The 19,368-nt window shown below is 43.7% G+C and overlaps 1 protein-coding gene across 6 annotated transcripts in view; it reads left to right on the top strand.

Annotated features, from left to right (window-relative positions):
- LOC110522882 (splicing factor, suppressor of white-apricot homolog) overlaps positions 1 to 19,368 on the top strand; it is a 140,998-nt gene that overhangs the window by 101,326 nt on the left and 20,304 nt on the right. For all 6 annotated transcript variants that reach the window (XR_005051704.1, XM_036977163.1, XM_036977162.1 and 3 more), the window contains exon 14: positions 18,815 to 19,140. Coding sequence is in view for 5 of the 6 variants with exons in the window: in XM_036977163.1 (XP_036833058.1) it covers positions 18,815 to 19,140 (326 nt within the window). In the remaining variant the exon portion in view is untranslated. The remainder of the gene's footprint in view (positions 1 to 18,814; positions 19,141 to 19,368) is intronic.

Genomic DNA, 19,368 nt, shown 5'->3' with positions numbered 1-19,368 from the left:
CGTCAGAGTGTTTTCTATCCATAGCTGTCAATTATATGCATAGTCGAGCATCTTCTCGTGACAAAATATCCCGTTTAAAACGGGAACGTTTTTTATCCAAAAATGAAAATACTGCCCCCTAGTTACAAAAGGTTAAGAACACATTCTTATTTTCAATGACAGCCTAGGAACGGTGGGTTAACTGCCTTGTTCAGGGGCAGAACGACAGAATCTTCACATTGTCAGCACGGTGGATCCAATCTTGCAACCTTACAGTTAACTAGTCCAATGCTCTAACCGCCTGCCTCTCATTGCACTCCATGAGGAGCCTGCCTGTTATGCAAATGCAGTAGAAGCAAAGGTAAGTTGCTAGGTAGCATTAAACGTATCTTGTAAAAAAACAATCAATCAATCATAATCACTAATTATAGCTACACATGGTTGATGATATTACTAGTTTATCTAGCATGTCCTGCGTTGCATATAATCGATGCAATGCTGGGGGATGATATAACAAAAGCTCATTTGCGAAAAAAGCCCAATCGTTGCACGACTGTACCTAACCACAAACACCAATGCCTTTCTTAAAATCAATACACAGAAGTATATATTTTTAAACCTGCATATTTAACTAAAAGATATCCAGGTTAGCAGGCAATATTAACCAGGTGTAATTGTGTCACTTCTCTTCAGGGTCAGGGTATATGCAACAGTTTGGGCAGCCTGGCTCATTGCGAACTAATTTGCCAGAATTTTACGTAATTATGACATAACATTGAAGGTTGTGCCATGTAACAAGAATATTTAGACTTCGGGATGCCACCCATTAGATAAAATATCGAACGGTCCCGTATTTCACTGAAATAATAAACGTTTTGTTTTCGAAATGATAGTTTCCGTATTCGACCATATTAATGACCAAAGGCTCGTATTTCTGTGTGTTATGTTATAATTAGAGCAGTCTGACTGAGCGATGGTAGGCAGCAGCAGGCTCGTAAGCATTCATTCAAACAGCACTTTCGTGCGTTTTGCCAGCAGCTCTTCGCAAGCACAGCACTGTTTTTGACTTCAAGCCTATCAGCCTTATGGCTGGTGTAACCGATGTGAAATGGCCAGCTAGTTAGCGGGATGCACGCTAATAGCGTTTCAAACGTCACTCGCTCTGAGACTTGGAGTAGTTATTCCCCTTGATCTGCAAGGGCCGCGGCTTTTGTGGAGCGATGGTTAACGCTGCTTCGAGGGTGGCTGTTGTCGTTGTGTTCCTGGTTCGAGCCCAGGTAGGGGCGAGGAGAGGGACGGAAGCTATACTGTTACACTGGCAATACTAAAGTGCCTATAAGAACACACAATAGTCAAAGGTATATGAAATACAAATGGTATAGAGAGAGAGAGTCCTATAAAACTATATTAACGACAACCTAAACCCTCTTACCTTGGAATATTGAAGTCTCATGTTAAAAGGAACCACCAATGTTCATATGTTCTCATGTTCTGAGCAAGGAACTCAAACATTAGCTTTTTTACATGGCACATATTGCACTTTTACTTCTCCCAACACTTTGTTTTTGCATTATTTAAACCAATTTGAACATGTTTCATTATTTATTTGAGGCTAAATTGATTTGTATTGATGTATTATATTAAGTTCATATTATAATAAGTGTTCATTCAGTATTGTCGTAATTGTCATTATTACAAATACATTTTTCAAAATCGGACCCATTAATCGGTATCAGCTTTTTTTGGTCCTCCAATAATCATTATCGGCGTTGAAAACTTATAATCGGTCGACCTCTAGTCTGAATACTATCTGAATACACTGTATGTATCTCTCTCCCTTTCCATCTCTCCATATCATGACTATTCAGCATTTTTCCATATAGCAATGGAGCAGATAGATGGGTCATACACAGGTAACTCCCAAAGTTAAGGCATTTAAAAGTAGGATCGGAAAATACGACTTGGATCATCACACATGGTCTGTTTGCAAAATCTGAATTAATTTGAGTAAACAGACTGACTAAAAGCCTGATGCGTCACAATTTGGGATTCAAATTGGAAACAATTTAATCAAATACACATTTTCAGTAATTGCCAGAGGATCATTGGGAGAGATGCCTTCTGTGGCAGGCAGCTTCAGCACCAGGACATCTGAGTAAACAGCTAAGGAGGCTCGCAAAGTGCCAAATTCACATTATGGATGAGAAACAGCCTCACAAGAATTAAGTAGTCAGTGAGGTTTCAGCAGATGTATCAAAATCTACTCTTTATGAGCTTTTTTCTTTGGCCCTGCATCTGGTCCTTCTCTCTCCTTCCTTCTCGTGTGACAAATCTTCCCTGTGCGAGAGCACAGTTTTTGCCGAGGTCACACTGCGTTCTGCTGGGAGAACTAATCCCGGTTCAATTTATTCAATTTAAGTCAGGGTACGAGCAGAGAGTGCTCTTCAATCTCCGGCCTTGAATTTATGTATAAACTAATTAAAGTAAGCAGAGGCAGGGCCCCTGATTGAACACTCCAAATAGCCTCATTTCCTGCGGCTCTATCGATCCCACAGTTATTTGCAACTTTCCCTAAATTTTTTCCCCCGAGGATAGAAAAAAAGACAGAGTGCAATTAAAAGGAAAACGGAGAACAGGCCTGTAGATTTTTTCTTGTTTTTCTCCTTCTGCTGCCTTCTGGTTTTGTTTCTGCACGCTTTCATTAGTGTTCTACGCAACATTAAATCCTCAAAGCATTGTCCAATAAAACACATGTGCGAAGAGAAGAAAACGAGAGCCCTAAATGTTCTGTCAGGTGTCTCTGCCTAATGCGGTCTAGGAACTTCTTAGTTTCTTGATCCAAACCAGATTTGGGGTAGAAACTAGAAAGTGAAAGAGTCTTAGAGTTCTGGAGTCTGTTGGGCCGTTTCACGATTGGCCCGAGGTGCAGGCAGGATGGTAGGCGGCCGGATGCAGGGGTTAGGTACTGGTGTTGTCTCAAGGTTTACTTTTTCCTTTGTAATCTATTCAAGCCTGTTCAATCGGTGCTAAACTTGCTGCAGGATCTGGGCTTTAACAAGGTATTACGTTACGGACAGGTGTATCCATCCACGGAGGGGGGAATGGGCAACTAGCTGGGCTATCCAGAAACAAAGCCTGTTCTCTGGGACGGGGACAGGAGACAGACATCCTAAACAGGAAGCAGAAGTTGGCATCACTCGCCTGGTATATAGTACCCCTGTGAATATTCTTCTCTTTAATATGTTATTGCATTTACAATTATCAGTCAAATTTAGATTTAGTTATCACATGGTTTACCATAGCTTTGCTAATGTTTTTAATAAATCATATTCAATCAAATTTTATTGGTCACATACACATGGTTAGCAGATGTTAATGTGAGTGTAGAGAAATGCTTGTGCTTCTTGTTCCGACAGTGCAGTAATATCTAACAATTTCACAACAACTACCTAATACATATGTAAACATTATTAAAGTGGCTTTTTTAAGTGTCTAGTGATCCATTTATTGAAGTGGCTAAAGATCTGAGTCTGTATGTAGGCAGCAGCCTCTCTGTGTTAGTGATGGCTATTTAACAGTCTGATGGCCTTGAGATAGAAGCTGTTTTTCAGTATCTCGGTCCCAGCTTTGATGCACCTGTACTGACCTCGTCTTCTGGATGGTAGTTGGATGAACAGGGAGTGGCTCGGGTGGTTGTTGTCCTTGATGATCTTTTTGGCCTTCCTGTGACATCGGGTGCTGTAGGTGTCCTGGAAGGCAGGTAGTTTGCCCCCGGTGATGCGTTGTGCAGACCGCACCATCCCCTGGAGAGCCTTGCGGTTGAGGGCAGTGCAGTTGCCGTACCAGGCGGTGATCCAACCGAACAGAATGCTCTCAATTGTGCATCTGTAAAAGTCTTCGAGGGTTTTAGGTGACGAGCCAAATTTCTATAGCCTCCTGAGGTTGAAGAGTTGCTGTTCATTCTTCACCACAATGTCTGTATGGGTGGACCATTTCAATTTGCCCGTGATGTGTATTCCCGGGGAACTAAAAACTTTCCACCTTCTCCACTACTGTCCCGTCGATATGGATAGGGGGGTGCTCCCTCTGCTTTCCTGAAGACCACGATCATCTCCTTTGCTTTGTTGATGTTGTGTGAGAGGTTGTTTTTCTGACACCACACCACAGTGCCCTCACCTCATCCCTGTAGGTTGTCTTGATGTTGTTGGTAATCAAGCCCACTACTGTTTTGTCCTCTGCAAATAAGCAATAGGATAGAACTTGTCTCATTTGACAGATAATCCTTAATGCAATAACACATACTGAAAGTTTAAACTTTGCTTTGCACATATATTCTAATGGCAAACTTTCATCATCTGAATACCCTCCAAAATAAGTGATTGGATGAGATCAGAGTCCCTGCCCATCTTCCGAAAATGTCTGAAACCCTACCTCTTCAAAGAGTCTCTAAAATAAGACATTTCAATTTGCACTCGTCTTTTCCTACTAGCACTGACTTTGGTGACAAAGGAAAAATGTACTTACCACAACTGTGATATGTGGTTATCTCAACTAGCTATGTTAAAATGAATGCAGCAAGTGTATGTCACTCTGGATGAGAGCGTCTCCTAAATAACTAAAATATAAACGTAGAGTATGGTAAGGAGCACAGTAAGCCCAGTGGCAGCAGAGACCACGCTCTGATTGGCTGAGGCATAGCTGGGTCAAGGTTCACCACACATTCCAGCACAGAGACAAAGTATACTTCTTCATCTGACTGAGCAGAGTTGCTCCGTACATCAGCGCATACGGGCCACTGATGAGAAATACACAATATCAGTAAACAGCACTGCCAGCCCCCTATACCACACAGTCTGTTTGGCTAATTCCTTTAGATTCTGCAATGCCCTCCAGTGGGTGGTGAAGACAGCCCAGTACATCACTGGGACCGTGCTCCCACCCATCCAGGACATCTACTTGAGACCGTGCCGGAGGAGGTCCCGCAGAATTATCAAGGACCACACATACCCCAGCCACGAGCTTTTCACTCCCTTACCATCGGGGAGACGGGTCCTTCTCAACCATGCAACAAGAAAAGATAACAACATGAACATAAATTGTGTGTGTGTGTGTTCACGCACTCACTCACCACTGGCCACGGTGCCCGCTGTGTCCTCTGTTGAATTGAGTCAAATCGTTCACTGTGGACGGCCCCATCTCCTACTCCCCAACCCTTCAAATCTATTGATTTATTTATAGAATAAATCTCAAGGAAAAAGTTCATACATATTGATGCCTTTCAATCTAATCTCGTAAATGATTGAGTATGATACATTCTCTGTGTGTGCACTTACATGAAGATGTTTCGGCAGGAGCGTACGCGTGGGTGTGTACGTGCCTGTGTTTGTAAGTACAGTATGTGTTTTTGCAAGTGTGTGTGTGTGTCTCTCTTTCTCTCTCGTTTCTCTGCTTGTCTCTTTTTCTCTGCCTCCCTCCTTACCCAGGGGCCCTAGTCACTTCCCTCTAGAGCTGCTGTGGCACTCTAATTGATTGTGCTCTTTGTCTCTGGGCTGACATGCTCTGTTCAAAGGAATGGCCTCTCTCCTGAGAGACCTTTGTCTCTCCAGTAGGTAGCTCAGCCTCTTTAAAGGGCCTGCCGGAGCCCAGCCAGAGGCCAGTCGGGCTAATGGGCATGATGATTAGAGACAAAACCGGGGTGGAGAGCTGAACTGCAGACACCGCAATACTACTCCCCCTTTCTTCCTCTTGCGTGCGCGCTTGCTCTTGTTCTCTCTTTATTTTTCTCTCTATATTTTGCTCTCTCTTTCAGACTCTCCTGGATACAAATATCTGAAGTGTCTGCACTTCAAATATTGATATCTGAAGTATCTGCCTGTCCTGGCCCATAGTCCCCCTGTCTCCCAGCACCTCAGGGATATGTGGTTATTTTCTAAGGGAGACTGTCAGGCTTCTCCTTCTAAGTGGCTTTCAAGCTACATTTTTATTATGGCTTCCGTGAGTGACCTGCCAGTTAAAGAATCAATGCGTTGCCAGTTAAGATCTGTGCCCCACTAAGATATTCCTAGCGTAAAACTTAATTTTTAGCCTGGGCGTTTATTTTCTTAAATCAATGAGCACAACAGGTGCTTATTAGAGACAGGCTTCTATTTGAGCCAGGTGTCTTTATCCTTAATGCACACAGCTTTTGCTACTTTGCATAGTTAAATGTTTAATTCCTGCATTCACTTCCAGCGGTATACACTACCGTTCAAAAGTTTGGGGTCACTTAGAAATATCCTTTTTTTTGTTCATTGTTAAGTGACGGCAAACTTTTGAACGGTAGTATCTATGAAATCAAATCAAAGTTTATTGGTCGGGTGCACAGCTTAGCAGATGTTATAGCGGGTGTAGTGAAATTCTTATGTTACTAGTTTCTAACAATGCAGTAAAATCTCAAATAAGTACACAAATAATTAAAACTTTTTTTTTATGTACTACAAAAAATACAAGAAATCTCTAACGTTGGGACGAATCCAATTAACAATCCAAATAGCACTGTAACAGTAATCAAAATGCAGTCTAAGTATGTACAACGGAATCATTTACTCAAGACATACTAAGAATGATATGTACACTGCCTTTGGAAAGTATTCAGACCCCCACCTTTTCCACATTTTGTTACGCTACAACCTTATTCTATAATTGATCAACTAAAATGTTTTATATTTTAAATTCTTCAAAGTAGCCACACTTTGCCTTGATGACAGCTTTGCACAATCTTGGCATTCTCTCAACCAGCTTCACCTGGAATGCTTTTCCCACAGTCTTGAAGGAGTTCCCACATATGCTGAGCGCACTTGTTGGCTGCTTTTCTTTCACTCTGCGGTCCAACTCATCCCAAACCATCTCAATTGGGTTGAGGTCAGGTGATTGTGGAGACCAGATCATCTGATGCAGCAGTCCATCACTCTCCACTTGTGGGGTTCCCACCGTGAAGCATGGAGGAGGTGGTGTGATGGTGCTTTGCTGGTGACACAGTCAGTGATTTATTTAGAATTGAATGCACACTTGACCAGCATGGTGTTGGGTTATAATTCTCAGAGTAAAAACTCAACGGACATTATGAAAGCTTAACCAAGTTTATTATGGCCAGAGGATCAATACAGCTGCATTAGACAAAACATGTTTCCACCACCACAAGTACAGTGGGGAGAACAAGTATTTGATACACTGCCGATTTTGAAGGTTTTCCTACTTACAAAGCATGTAGAGGTCTGTAATTTTTATCATAGGTACACTTCAACTGTGAGAGACGGAATCTAAAACAAAAATCCAGAAAATCACATTGTATGATTTTTAAGTAATTCATTTGCATTTTATTGCATGACATAAGTATTTGATCATCAGAAAAGCAGAACTTAATATTTGGTACAGAAACCTTTGTTTGCAATTACAGAGATCATACGTTTCCTGTAGTTCTTGACCAGGTTTGCACACACTGCAGCAGGGATTTTGGCCCACTCCTCCATACAGACTTTCTCCAGATCCTTCAGGTTTTGGGGCTGTCGCTGGGCAATACGGACTTTCAGCTCCCTCCAAAGATTTTCTATTGGGTTCAGGTCTGGAGACTGGCTAGGCCACTCCAGGACCTTGAGATGCTTCTCACTCCTTAGTTGTCCTGGCTGTGTGTTTCGGGTCGTTGTCATGCTGGAAGACCCAGTCACGGCCCATCTTCAATGCTCTTACTGAGGGAAGGAGGTTGTTGGCCAAGATCTCGCGATACATGGCCCCATCCATCCTCCCCTCAATACGGTGCAGTCGTCCTGTCCCCTTTGCAGAAAAGCATCCCCAAAGAATGATGTTTCCACCTCCATGCTTCACGGTCGGGATGGTGTTCTTGGGGTTGTACTCATCCTTCTTCTTCCTCCAAACACGGCGAGTGGAGTTTAGACCAAAAAGCTCTATTTTTGTCTCATCAGACCACATGACCTTCTCCCATTCCTCCTCTGGATCATCCAGATGGTCATTGGCAAACCTCAGACGGGCCTGGACATGCGCTGGCTTGAGCAGGGGGACCTTGCATGCGCTGCAGGATTTTAATCCATGACGGCGTAGTGTGTTACTAATGGTTTTCTTTGAGACTGTGGTCCCAGCTCTCTTCAGGTCATTGACCAGGTCCTGCCGTGTAGCTCTGGGCTGATCCCTCACCTTCCTCATGATCATTGATGCCCCACAAGGTGAGATCTTGCATGGAGCCCCAGACCGAGGGTGATTGACCGTCATCTTGAACTTCTTCCATTTTCTAATAATTGCGCCAACAGTTGTTGCCTTCTCACCAAGCTGCTTGCCTATTGTCCTGTAGCCCATCCCAGCCTTGTGCAGGTCTACAATTTTATCCCTGATGTCCATACACAGCACTCTGGTCTTGGCCATTGTGGAGAGGTTGGAGTCTGTTTGATTGAGTGTGTAGACAGGTGTCTTTTTATATAGGTAACGAGTTCAAACAGGTGCAGTTAATACAGGTTTCTTCGTAAAGAAAAACTAACAGGTCTGTGAGAGCCGGAATTCTTACTGGTTGGTAGGTGATCAAATGATTATGTCATGCAATAAATTGCAAATGAATTACTTAAAAATCATACAATGTGATTTTCTGGATTTTTGTTTTAGATTCTGTCTCACAGTTGAAGTGTACCTATGATAAAAATTACAGACCTCTACATGCTTTGTGTGTGTATATATATATATATATATATATATATATATATATATATATATAAAATTCTCCCCCTACCCTCCTTCTAGGCAAGTCTGTTGTCCAGCTACCTGCTAATAGCCATAATGGCGCTATACAACGTGACCGTGTGTGTTTTGAAAGAGTATTTTCCAGTCAGCAACAATTTGTTAACCTTCATTAGACAACTTTTTTCCAATATTTCTGTAATTCAGTGATGTTTTCCCATAGAAATTCGTTATGGATCCATAACTAAATAAACATCGGCATTTTGAAAGAGTATTTTTATCATTATTTTATTAACGAAAACATAAAGATGCCACTATTAGTTACATTGTTTTAGTTTGAACAAGGCACTAAGAACAGTGGGAACGTTTCCCTAGTCAGCGCCATTATTAGTGCAATGCACCTTAGTGTTGCTCTGTGCTTCCCAGTGTGGCGGGGTGGGGGTCCACTCCTCCACCTCCCATCCCCATGGGCTCGGTCCATCTTCTGTGCGCCGCTCTGAGGTCCATCCCATGACCCCTGCCTTCGTGTCTTGAACCTCACACGCTTTCAGTGTATACAGCTGGAGAACTGCAAGGCATTCCCATTTGGAGCCATGACCAATATATTTTGGCCTGCTAATAACAGAGTTAATAATGTATCTGTGAGAATATCCAATGGGCTTTTATGTACTGGCACAGCCAGAAGAGGACTGGCCACCCCACATAGCCTGGTTCCTCTCTAGGTTTCTTCCTAGGTTTTGGCCTTTCTAGGGAGTTTTTCCTAGCCACCGTGCTTCTACACCTGCATTGCTTGCTGTTTGGGGTTTTAGGCTGGGTTTCTGTACAGCACTTTGAGATATCAGCTGATGTACGAAGGGCTATATAAATACATTTGATTTGATTTGATTTTAGATAATTCTATATGTAATAATAATCGTTTTGTTTTAAAAAAATAACAATATTTTGGAGATGATTCCGTTTTCAAATAACGTAAAATGAGCGAGGAAAAAGGTTGTTCTTAAACATGGGGTGAGACGTTGTTACTAGTTAGTAAATAAAGACAGTTTGTTATTCATTTCTGTTTTTAGATGGAGAGAAACAAAAACGCAGTCGAGGCCGGCACGAGTAATGAACCAGCATCTGTAGCATCACAGCTTGCACTGCTATGCATTGTCTTAGACCGTTGCGCCACTCATGCGCTGTACAACCTGACCGGTCAGGAGTGGGCTACAGTACAACAGTAAGAGCAAAATAATCCTAACAAAAGAAAATTATAACTTTAGTGTAACAACAGTTTTAATAAGTAATACTGAAGTTGTGCACAATTCCGTTTCTATTTAGATTAATGTTGCCCATTCATTCAGTTAGGCACAGTAGGACCCAAAAGCATAATCAGTGCTCTAACTCCTCCTTGCACTGCTTCTACACCTGCATCGCTTGCTGTTTGGGGTTTTAGGCTGGGTTTCTGTACAGCACTTTGAGATATCAGCTGATGTAAGAAGAGCTATATAAATACATTTGATTTGATTTGAAGTGGTGACGCAGGGTACCGTACTAAACCACAAATCACCTCTAAGTCCTGCAGCATAATTGCAAAAATGTCTAAAAACCTGTTTTAGTAATGTTAGCCATTATGGGGTATTGTGTGTAGATTGATGTGGGGAAAAAAATGGTTAATCAATTTTAGAATAAGGCTGTAATGTAACAAAATGTGGAAAAAGTCCAGGGGTCTGAATACTTTTCGAGTGCACTGTACATCAGTAGATATATTAGAGTGAGCCAGAATTCTGTATTTAAATAAATATGTGGTGTGTGTATATACAAAGTACAAATAATATTACAATGAGCTATGTCTGGGAAACAGCAAGTGTGTGTGTGTACACTACCTGCCAAAAGTTTTAAAACACCTACTCATTCAAGGGTTTTTCTTTATTTTGAAAGTGTCTGCATTTGTTGCTGGCATGTCATGCCTAAGTTTGCTAATCTTGCCAATGAAAAACGTATTTAAGTAATTAGCAATATCAGTGGGTTTTGTGATGAATGAGCCATCTGATTCAATGAATGATGGTGTTGTGTTTGCCTTTTTTCCCCAAACATTAATTTAAGGTGCTCCAAAGCTTACTCTCATTCTTTATATAATTTCTTTGATTCATAGTATAGTTTCAATTCCTCATCAATCCACTGGGATTTAACAGTTTTTAGTCATTTTCTTGGTGCAGGCTTATTAGTAACTGGAATAAATCAAATCACATGTATTTATAAAGCCCTTCTTACATCAGCTGATGTCACAAAGTGCTGTACAGAAACCCAGCCTAAAACTCCAAACAGCAAGCAATGCTGGTGTAGAAGCACGGTGGCTAGGAAAAACTCCCTAGAAAGGAAAAAAACTAGGAAGAAACCTAGGGAGGAACCAGGCTTTGAGGGGTGGCCAGTCCTCTTCTGACTGTGCCGAGTGGAGATTATAACAGAACATGGTCAAGATATTCAAATGTTCATAAATGATCAGCATGGTCATATAATAATAATCACAGTAGTTGTCGAGGTTGCAACAGGTCAGCACCTCAGGAGTAAATGTAATTTGGCTTTTCATAGCCGATCATTAATAGTATCTCTACCGCTCCTGCTGTCTCTAGAGAGTTGAAAACGGCAGGACTGGGACAGGTGGCACGTCCAGTGAACAGGTCAGGGTTCCATAGCCCCAGGCAGTTGAAACTGGAGCAGCAGCACGGCCAGGTGGACTGGGGACAGCAAGGAGTCATCATGTCAGGTAGTCCTGAGGCATGGTCTTAAGGCTCAGGTCCCCCAAGACATAGAAAGAGAGAATTAGAGAGAGCATACTTAAATTCACACAGGACACCGAAGAAATACTCCAGATATAACAGACTAACCCTAGCCCCCAGACACAAACTACTGCAGAATAAATACTGGAGGCTGAGACAGGAGGGGTCAGGAGACACTGTGGCCCCATCCGATGATACCCCCGGACAGGGCCAAACAGGCAGGTTATAACCCCACCCACTTTGCCAAAGCACAGCCCCCACACCACTAGAGGGATATCTTCAACCACCAACTTACCATCCTGAGACAAGGCCGAGTATAGCCCACAAAGATCTCCGCCATGGCACAACCCAAAGGGGGGAGCGAACCCAGACAGGACGATCACGTCAGTGACTCAACCCACTCAAGTGACGCACCCCTCCTGGGGACGGCATGGAAGAGCACCAGTAAGCCAGTGACTCAGCCCCTGTAATAGGGTTAGAGGCAGAGAATCCCAGTGGAGAGAGGGAAACCGGCTAGGCAGAGACAGCAAGGGCGGTTCGTTGCTCCAGTGCCTTTCCATTCACCTTCACACTCCTGGGCCAGACTACAGTCAATTATAGGACCTACCGAAGAGATGCGTCTTCAATAAAGACTTAAAGGTTGAGACAAAGTCTTTGTCTCTCACATGGGTAGGCAGACCATTCCATAAAAATGTGTCAAGTGCAGAATCTGGTTGCTCCCCATTACACACTACAGACCAACAAATATTCTTTACATAAACAACATAGGAATCACTACAAAACTTATGTATGACCTCTTATACACTATATTGGGCCCAGCCTTTGGAACTTTGGTTTTCCTAGATATTGCTACTATATTATGATCACTACATCTGATGAATTTGGATACTGCTTTAAAGCAAATTTCTGCAGCATTAGTAAAGATTTGATCAATACATGTTGAGTTCATTCATGTGCAGTTTGTAACTACCCTGGTAGGTTGACTGATAACCTGAACCAGATTGCAGGCACGGGTTACAGTTTTAAGCTTTTTCTTGAGTGGGCCAATTGATGAAAGCCAATCAATATTGAAATCATCCAGAAAATATACACCTCTGTTGATATCTCATACATTATCAAGCATTTCACACATGTTATCCAGATATTGACTGTTAGCACTTGGTGGTCTATAGCAGCTTCCCAAAACATTGGGCTTTAGGTGAGGCTGATGAACCTATAGCCATATTACTTCAACATTATTTAACATGATATCTTCTCTAAGCTTTACAGGAATGTGGTTCTGAATATAAACAGCAACACCTCCACCATTGGCATTACTGTATTTTCTGTAGATGTAACAACCGTGTATTGCTACCACTATCATCAAAGGTATTATCTGAGTGAGTTTCAGAGATTGTCAGAATGTTACTAGCAAATGATTGATTTGATGAACCTTGTTTCTTAAGCTACATATGTTAATGTGGGCTATTTTTAGCACTTCTGGGATGTATGGTTGTTTTCATTGCTTTACTGGGAAGCTTAGCAGAAGTAGACATGCTCATGTTATTTATGTTAGTGGAGGGTGAGCTGCACACAATGGACTTCATGCTAGGGCACACCGACTCAGTTCTAACAGTATAACTGGTTCAAAGGCACATGATTACTGCATACAAAAGCTGTAAAATCAGCAGAGGCATTCAGGGCAGTTAGATGGAAATATATTAGGTTACCTACATTGTGTCTACCATTGCCCCTGGGATAATGTACATTTGCTGAAGCATTATGACAACTCAGCGACACAATGGTAGGGATGAACTGGGTTTGGGTCATTGGTATGTCATTGTCTCAACACAGCTGTATAATCCTGTGAAAGGATCCTGGAACCTAAAATATTAAGGTAGATCCCATCCTCTTTTTAAAACAAGCTTTGTTTCCAGAAGGTATCAAAATTGCCTATAAATGTTACCTCAACAGAGCTGCAATAGTCAAGTAGCCAGTTATGAAGGGCTAAAGGTCTGCTGAAACGTTCAATGCCACAATTTAGAGATGGCACAGGGCCAGATATTATGGGCCTTTGTTGGTGTCAAGCAGAGACCCAATCAGTTCTTTAAAATCCATCTTCAACTGTTCTGAGTTGACCTTCATAATGTCATTGAATACCACATGAACTATGATAGACTCACTTTCCTGATGCAGGTTTAAAATGTTTAGTGGATAGAGAAATCCGCCCATTCCTAACCCTCAAACTAATCGCGGAACCTTTCACGGGCCCACAAGAAGCAGGATGGCTTGCTCTCGCAGATACTATAGTCTGCCTTTGATTTCCACAACTTGGGACATAGTACCAGCGCTGATTGGAACAATCCTCTTGCTGTTCTCCGTCTACTCCACAACAAGATGGAGGAGGAGATGCAAATGGAGATTACTTCCTTGGCAGACAAGTTCCAGGTAGCACAGGCCATTCGGACAGGGACAGTTGACAAGGCAAAGACATCCATCAAGCCCGAGTGGCGTCCAGCCACAGGAGTTGAGAACAGGAAAGTTCCAATTTGCGTTTTCCCTATAAGTTCACGCAGAATTTAAATTTGCTTGCTCAGGATAGCAACCTCATTCCTGTAATCCTCGGCAAGCAAAAAATTGCAGCATTAAACTCCGGATTGTCAATAGCGTCCCGGATAAGAGCGTAACAAACACAGCTTCTACAGCGCTGGAAACATTTGTAAGCTATTCCAGGCAAAGCGGGCTCCATTGCAACCTAGCTAACTACCTGGCTGGGTAACTAGCTAGCCGGCTAGTTGGTAAACATCCTGTCCAAACCAGCAGGTTTTGTCACAAACACTTATGAACAAAATAAAACTTCAGAAACGACATGCCGTAAGAACAGGTCAAGGCGCAGGATGTATCCAAGTTTGTGACAGAAACGAGCTTGCAGGGCACTATGGTGTTAAAAGCTGAGCTAGAGTCGATGAACATCATTCTCACGTAGGTATTCCTCTTGTCCAGGTGGTTAGCTAGGTGCAATGGCGATTGCATCATCTGTGGATCTGTTGGGGTGGTATGCAAATTGAAGTGAGTTAAGGGTGTTGTATGTATAGTTAAGGTGATATGGTCCTTGACTTTCAAAGTACTTCATGATCACAGAAGTGAGTGCTACCGAGCCGGCAGCTTTGCTTGGGTTAACACACTTGAACGTCCTACTCACGTTGGCTCCAGAGATCGGGAGCCCGCAGTCCTCGTGAGCAGCGGGGGCAATGACGGTGACTCGGTGTTGTTTTCCTCGAAGCGGGCAAAAAAATGTGTTTTGCCTCTTTGATTGTCTTGCGGAGGTCGTAGGTGGTCTGTTTGTATTGGTATGTTTCCAGTTACCTTGCTGTGGTTAAATGCGTGTGGTTCGCACTTTCAGTTTCTTTGGTAATGCTGCCATCTAGCTGTGGTTTTTGTTTTGGGTATGTTCTAATAGTCACTGTAGAAACAACATTCTCTATGCACTTTCTGATGAACCCAGAGACAGAGTCAGTGTATTCAGCGATGTTATTCTCAGAGGCGGCATGAACATATCCTAGTCTGCGTGATCAAAACATTTCTGTAGCATGGTTTCCGATTGGTCAGACCAACGTTAAACAGACATCCTTAAATTTCCTTTGTTAAAGTCCCCGGCTAAAACAAATGCGGTATATGCTTTTTCCAATTTGTTCAAAGTCCCATGTTATTCTTTGAATGCCAGCGTGGTGTCAGCTTGTGGGGAGATATACACAGCCGTGATCCAAACAGCTGTGAATTCTCTCAGGAGATAATGGGGTCGGCATTTATCGTAAGGTATTCCAGGTCATGGGAACAGAAACTCTTAAGGCGTTTGTGCGTTCTTACAATCACACAACGAGTTGTTGATCATGAAACATACTACTCCGCCTTTGTTTTTCCCCCTGTCCTCGGATTGTACGGAGAACTTAGCAGGCACCTCCCCTGACATTCAAGTCTCTGTAAGGTATATTACATTAGTCACTCGTATCTCTCTGGTAGGAATTCCGCACTCTGGACAATAAATGTTGCGAGCTCAGAGACTGCACATTAGCAAGTATTGGACTAGGAAGCGTAGGGTGGTTTACCCTTTTCCTTAATGGGTCTAGTACTCTAGCTCGCCTTTCCCTTGTCCAGAAGTGCTTTTCCATCATAGGAAATAATACTAGAAACTTTCTGATCAAATAACGTTAAAAAAAATCATACTAAAATAACCTAAGGACTGCAAAGTTGGTTGGGAGCTAGCAACAGAGCGACCAACATCGGCGACCTCTTGTTCACAGTGAATTGGGAGGGTGAGATTGAGATTACTTTTAGATACCGTATGGTGTAGGTTCTGTCCTCATCCTACTGACAATGGAGTGGAATGGCTATGTCACATTACAGTACAGGGATTGCACGTGGACTTCTCTCTATTACCAGCAGGGAGAAGTCTCTTTCTCCCCTTTCTCTACCTCACCCCCCCTCTATCCACCCACTTTTTCCCTCTCATACGGTCCCTCTGTCTCTCTGGCTTATACCAGAAAATATTGGTGGATCTGGGGTGTTTAAACACGCAGCCAAGCTTTCAGGAGCTGGCAAATCATCTGGCGACCCCAATCAACTGGCATCGAATGCAGCTAGCTAGTTTAGCCTACTCAAACACAAGGCTCAAACAGAGAGGGATGCTATGTTAGCTAGCTGGCTATGTCTATCCAACATTGGAACTCTTCCAAATCAAGGTGATTGATTGCCTTGTTTTCCCTGGCTGGCACAGTTTGTGTGTTTAGAGTTGTGTCCAGCCTCTCCTCCTCTCACATCCCACAGGGTCTCCTCATCAGAACGCCCTCACACACACAAAATTGAAATGTTGCCTCTAAACTTTGACACACCAGGAAAGCCGCAGGGCCTGGCTATTGGGTCTGGATTTGCTATTGTACCAGAAGCAGTCACAGTTGGCCATAAGTGTGAATTATTTATTGATTATAGTGCCAGAACCTGATCTTCAGATGTAGTTGCGTTCACTTACATATACAGTGTTTCTATGCCATTTTGCAGACGTTTTTATATAAAGCGACTTAGTCATGCTAGCTTACATTTTACGTATGGGTGGTCCCGGGAATCAAACCAACTACCCTGGCATTACATGTCCCATGCTCTACCAATCGAGCTACAAAGGACCACTTGTAAACATATTGAGTCTGTCAAAGCCCGTTAATCAAAGAGTATTAAGAGTGAATGGTAGAGCTTGAGCTGTCACTGGAATCGGGCTTCTAGGTACCCTGTGTTTTGTGTGTGCGCGCAAGGCCAAGCAGGTGTCGGGCTACAGTGCACAGGTGGGATGTGTTGAAAGTACAGTTCTGGGTGCCGAAGTGGAGTGGCCTGATTACAGTACAACAACAGGCAAGGCAAGGTGACCTGGAGCAGTTTATTTGCACACAGGGAGTTGTGGATTCTGGCTATTTTTCCTCTCTCGTTCATCACCCTTCTCAATCACCCTCTGTCCATTTCTCTTTCCCTTGTCTGCCCTCTCGCTCATTTTTTGCTCCATATCTGTCCCTCTGACACCCTCTCTCGCTCATGATGGATTGTTTCCATCTCTCTCTCTTCTTCTTTTGTCCCTTTCTGAAACAGACTATCCCTCTCCCTCCTCCTCTCTTTCCCTGTCCCATTCTCCTTACACTGGCATGCCTCTCTTCTTCTCTCCCGTGCGGTGTGCTTCAGAGAGGGCAGCCTTCCCTATCTCCTTGGAGCAGGCGTGAGAGACCGGACACACTCTCCTCGACCCATGGTCCTTGGGAATAAACCTACCCAAATGTCATGCTGTTCTTAACCCAAAGTGAAATCAAACCCCAGACATCCTCCTCATTATCTTCCCTGAGCCACCACAGCGCACCGCACTACCAAATATTCATACCGAAAACTTTATCAAAGCCAATAACACAGATCTTTCTCCGCCTTCGTCTCTCCTCTTGCTCTGTCTGGAGCAGCAGGGGAGGGAAGAACGTGTGTCTCTCACTCATTCCATGTGAGGGAAAGAAAGGAGGAGGAAGAAGTTGTCCTGTTTCACTGAATTGGGACAGAGTAGGTTCTAAATATGCTGGGAAGAGAAGACAATGTGTCCTCGTCTCTTTTGATTCACTGTCGCCAGAGCCGAGTCTCAGTAGATAAGGTGACATTCACACTGGCTCTCCCTCGTGTGCTCTCTCGCTCTGTCTCTGTCGCTCTCTTTCTCACACACTTTTTCTTGTTCCACATATGAACATTTCCATACCTAACGTCACCAGTATTGCACACACCTTACACATCATAAGTCCTTGCTAGGGCTTTTCCATGGCAAATAAAGCTTGGGAAATAAATACATATGGTGTTTTTCTTCTCTCAATGGCAAAATTTAATTTCAATGGAGTTTGATGGCGCATGGCGCTACATTGATTGGCACCCAGTTGTGATGTTGGATCCAGCAGCGGGCAGAAGATCTAATTTAACCAGACAGACACATACTGAAGTAATTAGAGGCACTTTCGTGCTGACAGTGGAGAAGGGCCAATTATGTTTTGTTAGCCAGGCAGGCAGGGCAGGGTGCTAGCTATCAGGCTGCATTGTGTTGTGTAACCAGCCAGTATCTTTTAATTAGCAGCTGAGTAAGTCTGAGGGAAGAACCAACCAGAACCAGCACACAGCGAGCAGTAGTTATGGACAGAGCCAGGACTAGGATCTCCACTGCCCCAGGGCTTTGCCTTTTACTTCGGCCGGTCGAGTACACACACACACACACACACACATACATACATACATACACAACTTTGATTGGAGATGCAGGCTGAATTAGATTGCGTCTCCCAGATGACCTTAAGCCAGTGGCTGTAACGGAGGAGACAATTGTTAATGCCCTCGTCATGCTCTCTCTAGCACTATCGCTTCCTCTCTCTAGCACTATCGCTCCCTCACTTCCTCTCTCTAGCGCTATCGCTCCCTCACTTCCTCTTTCTAGCTCTATCGCTCCCTCACTTCCTCTCTCTAGCTCTATCGCTCCCTCACTTCCTCTCTCTAGCTCTATCGCTCCCTCACTTCCTCTCTCTAGCTCTATTGCTCCCTCACTTCCTCTCTCTAGCTCCCTCACTTCCTCTCTCTAGCTCTATTGCTCCCTCTCTCTCTCTCGATCACTTCCTCTCTCTAGCTCTCGCTCCCTCACTTCCTCTCTCTCTCACTCCTCAGTATGCTCATTCTGAGAGAGAAGCCTTCAGATTTTCTTGCACTCTTTAAACTAGAAAAGGCCCACGGTGCAGATCTGTCTGTCATTAATATGCCTTCTTTCCCCGCTCCTTTTCTCTCCTACGCTCATCCCTCTCACTCTCTCTCTTTCCTTCTCTCTATCCTAGCCACAGCTGCCAAAGTTCCCAGTGGCCCCCGTTGTCTCTGTCCCCCCTCCGTTGGCTTCCAGAGCACCTGTGTACCCTGCTGATCAAAGACCCCCTGACGCCGATGCCTTCAAAAGCAAAGAGCCCCCCTCTTCCTCCCTCCTGCTACCCACCTCCTCATCCTCCTCTACCTCCAGAAGACCGGAGAAGGAGCGGGACAGAGCGAAAGGAGACAGAGACAAGAAGAAGAAGAAACACAAGAAGAGGTCACCGGCGAGATCGCGGTCTCGCTCCAAGTCGCGGTCCAAAACCAAAACCAGCGCCTACAAAACAGTCCGCGGGTCTAGGTGAGTGGTCCAACCCCTATCCACAAAATAAACTCTCTCTCTCATCACAACATGGCCTTTACAGTGGAATAGGTGTTGTCATTTGGCCTGAGGCTCAGACATTTAAACATAATTAATTAACAGTACCTGATGCCTCTACCGTGCCTACTGCCCAATAAAGAAGTGGCTTTCTGGCTGGCTGGCAGTATTCTTTTGCTGCGGCTTCACTATAGTGTGTCGGCTTCCCCT

The sequence above is a fragment of the Oncorhynchus mykiss genome, chromosome 5 (assembly GCF_013265735.2).
Source record: "Oncorhynchus mykiss isolate Arlee chromosome 5, USDA_OmykA_1.1, whole genome shotgun sequence".
In the NCBI taxonomy this organism is placed as follows: Eukaryota; Metazoa; Chordata; class Actinopteri; order Salmoniformes; family Salmonidae; genus Oncorhynchus; species Oncorhynchus mykiss.
Note: the sequence above shows the minus strand (reverse complement) of the source record. Positions and strands in the feature narration are given on the sequence as shown.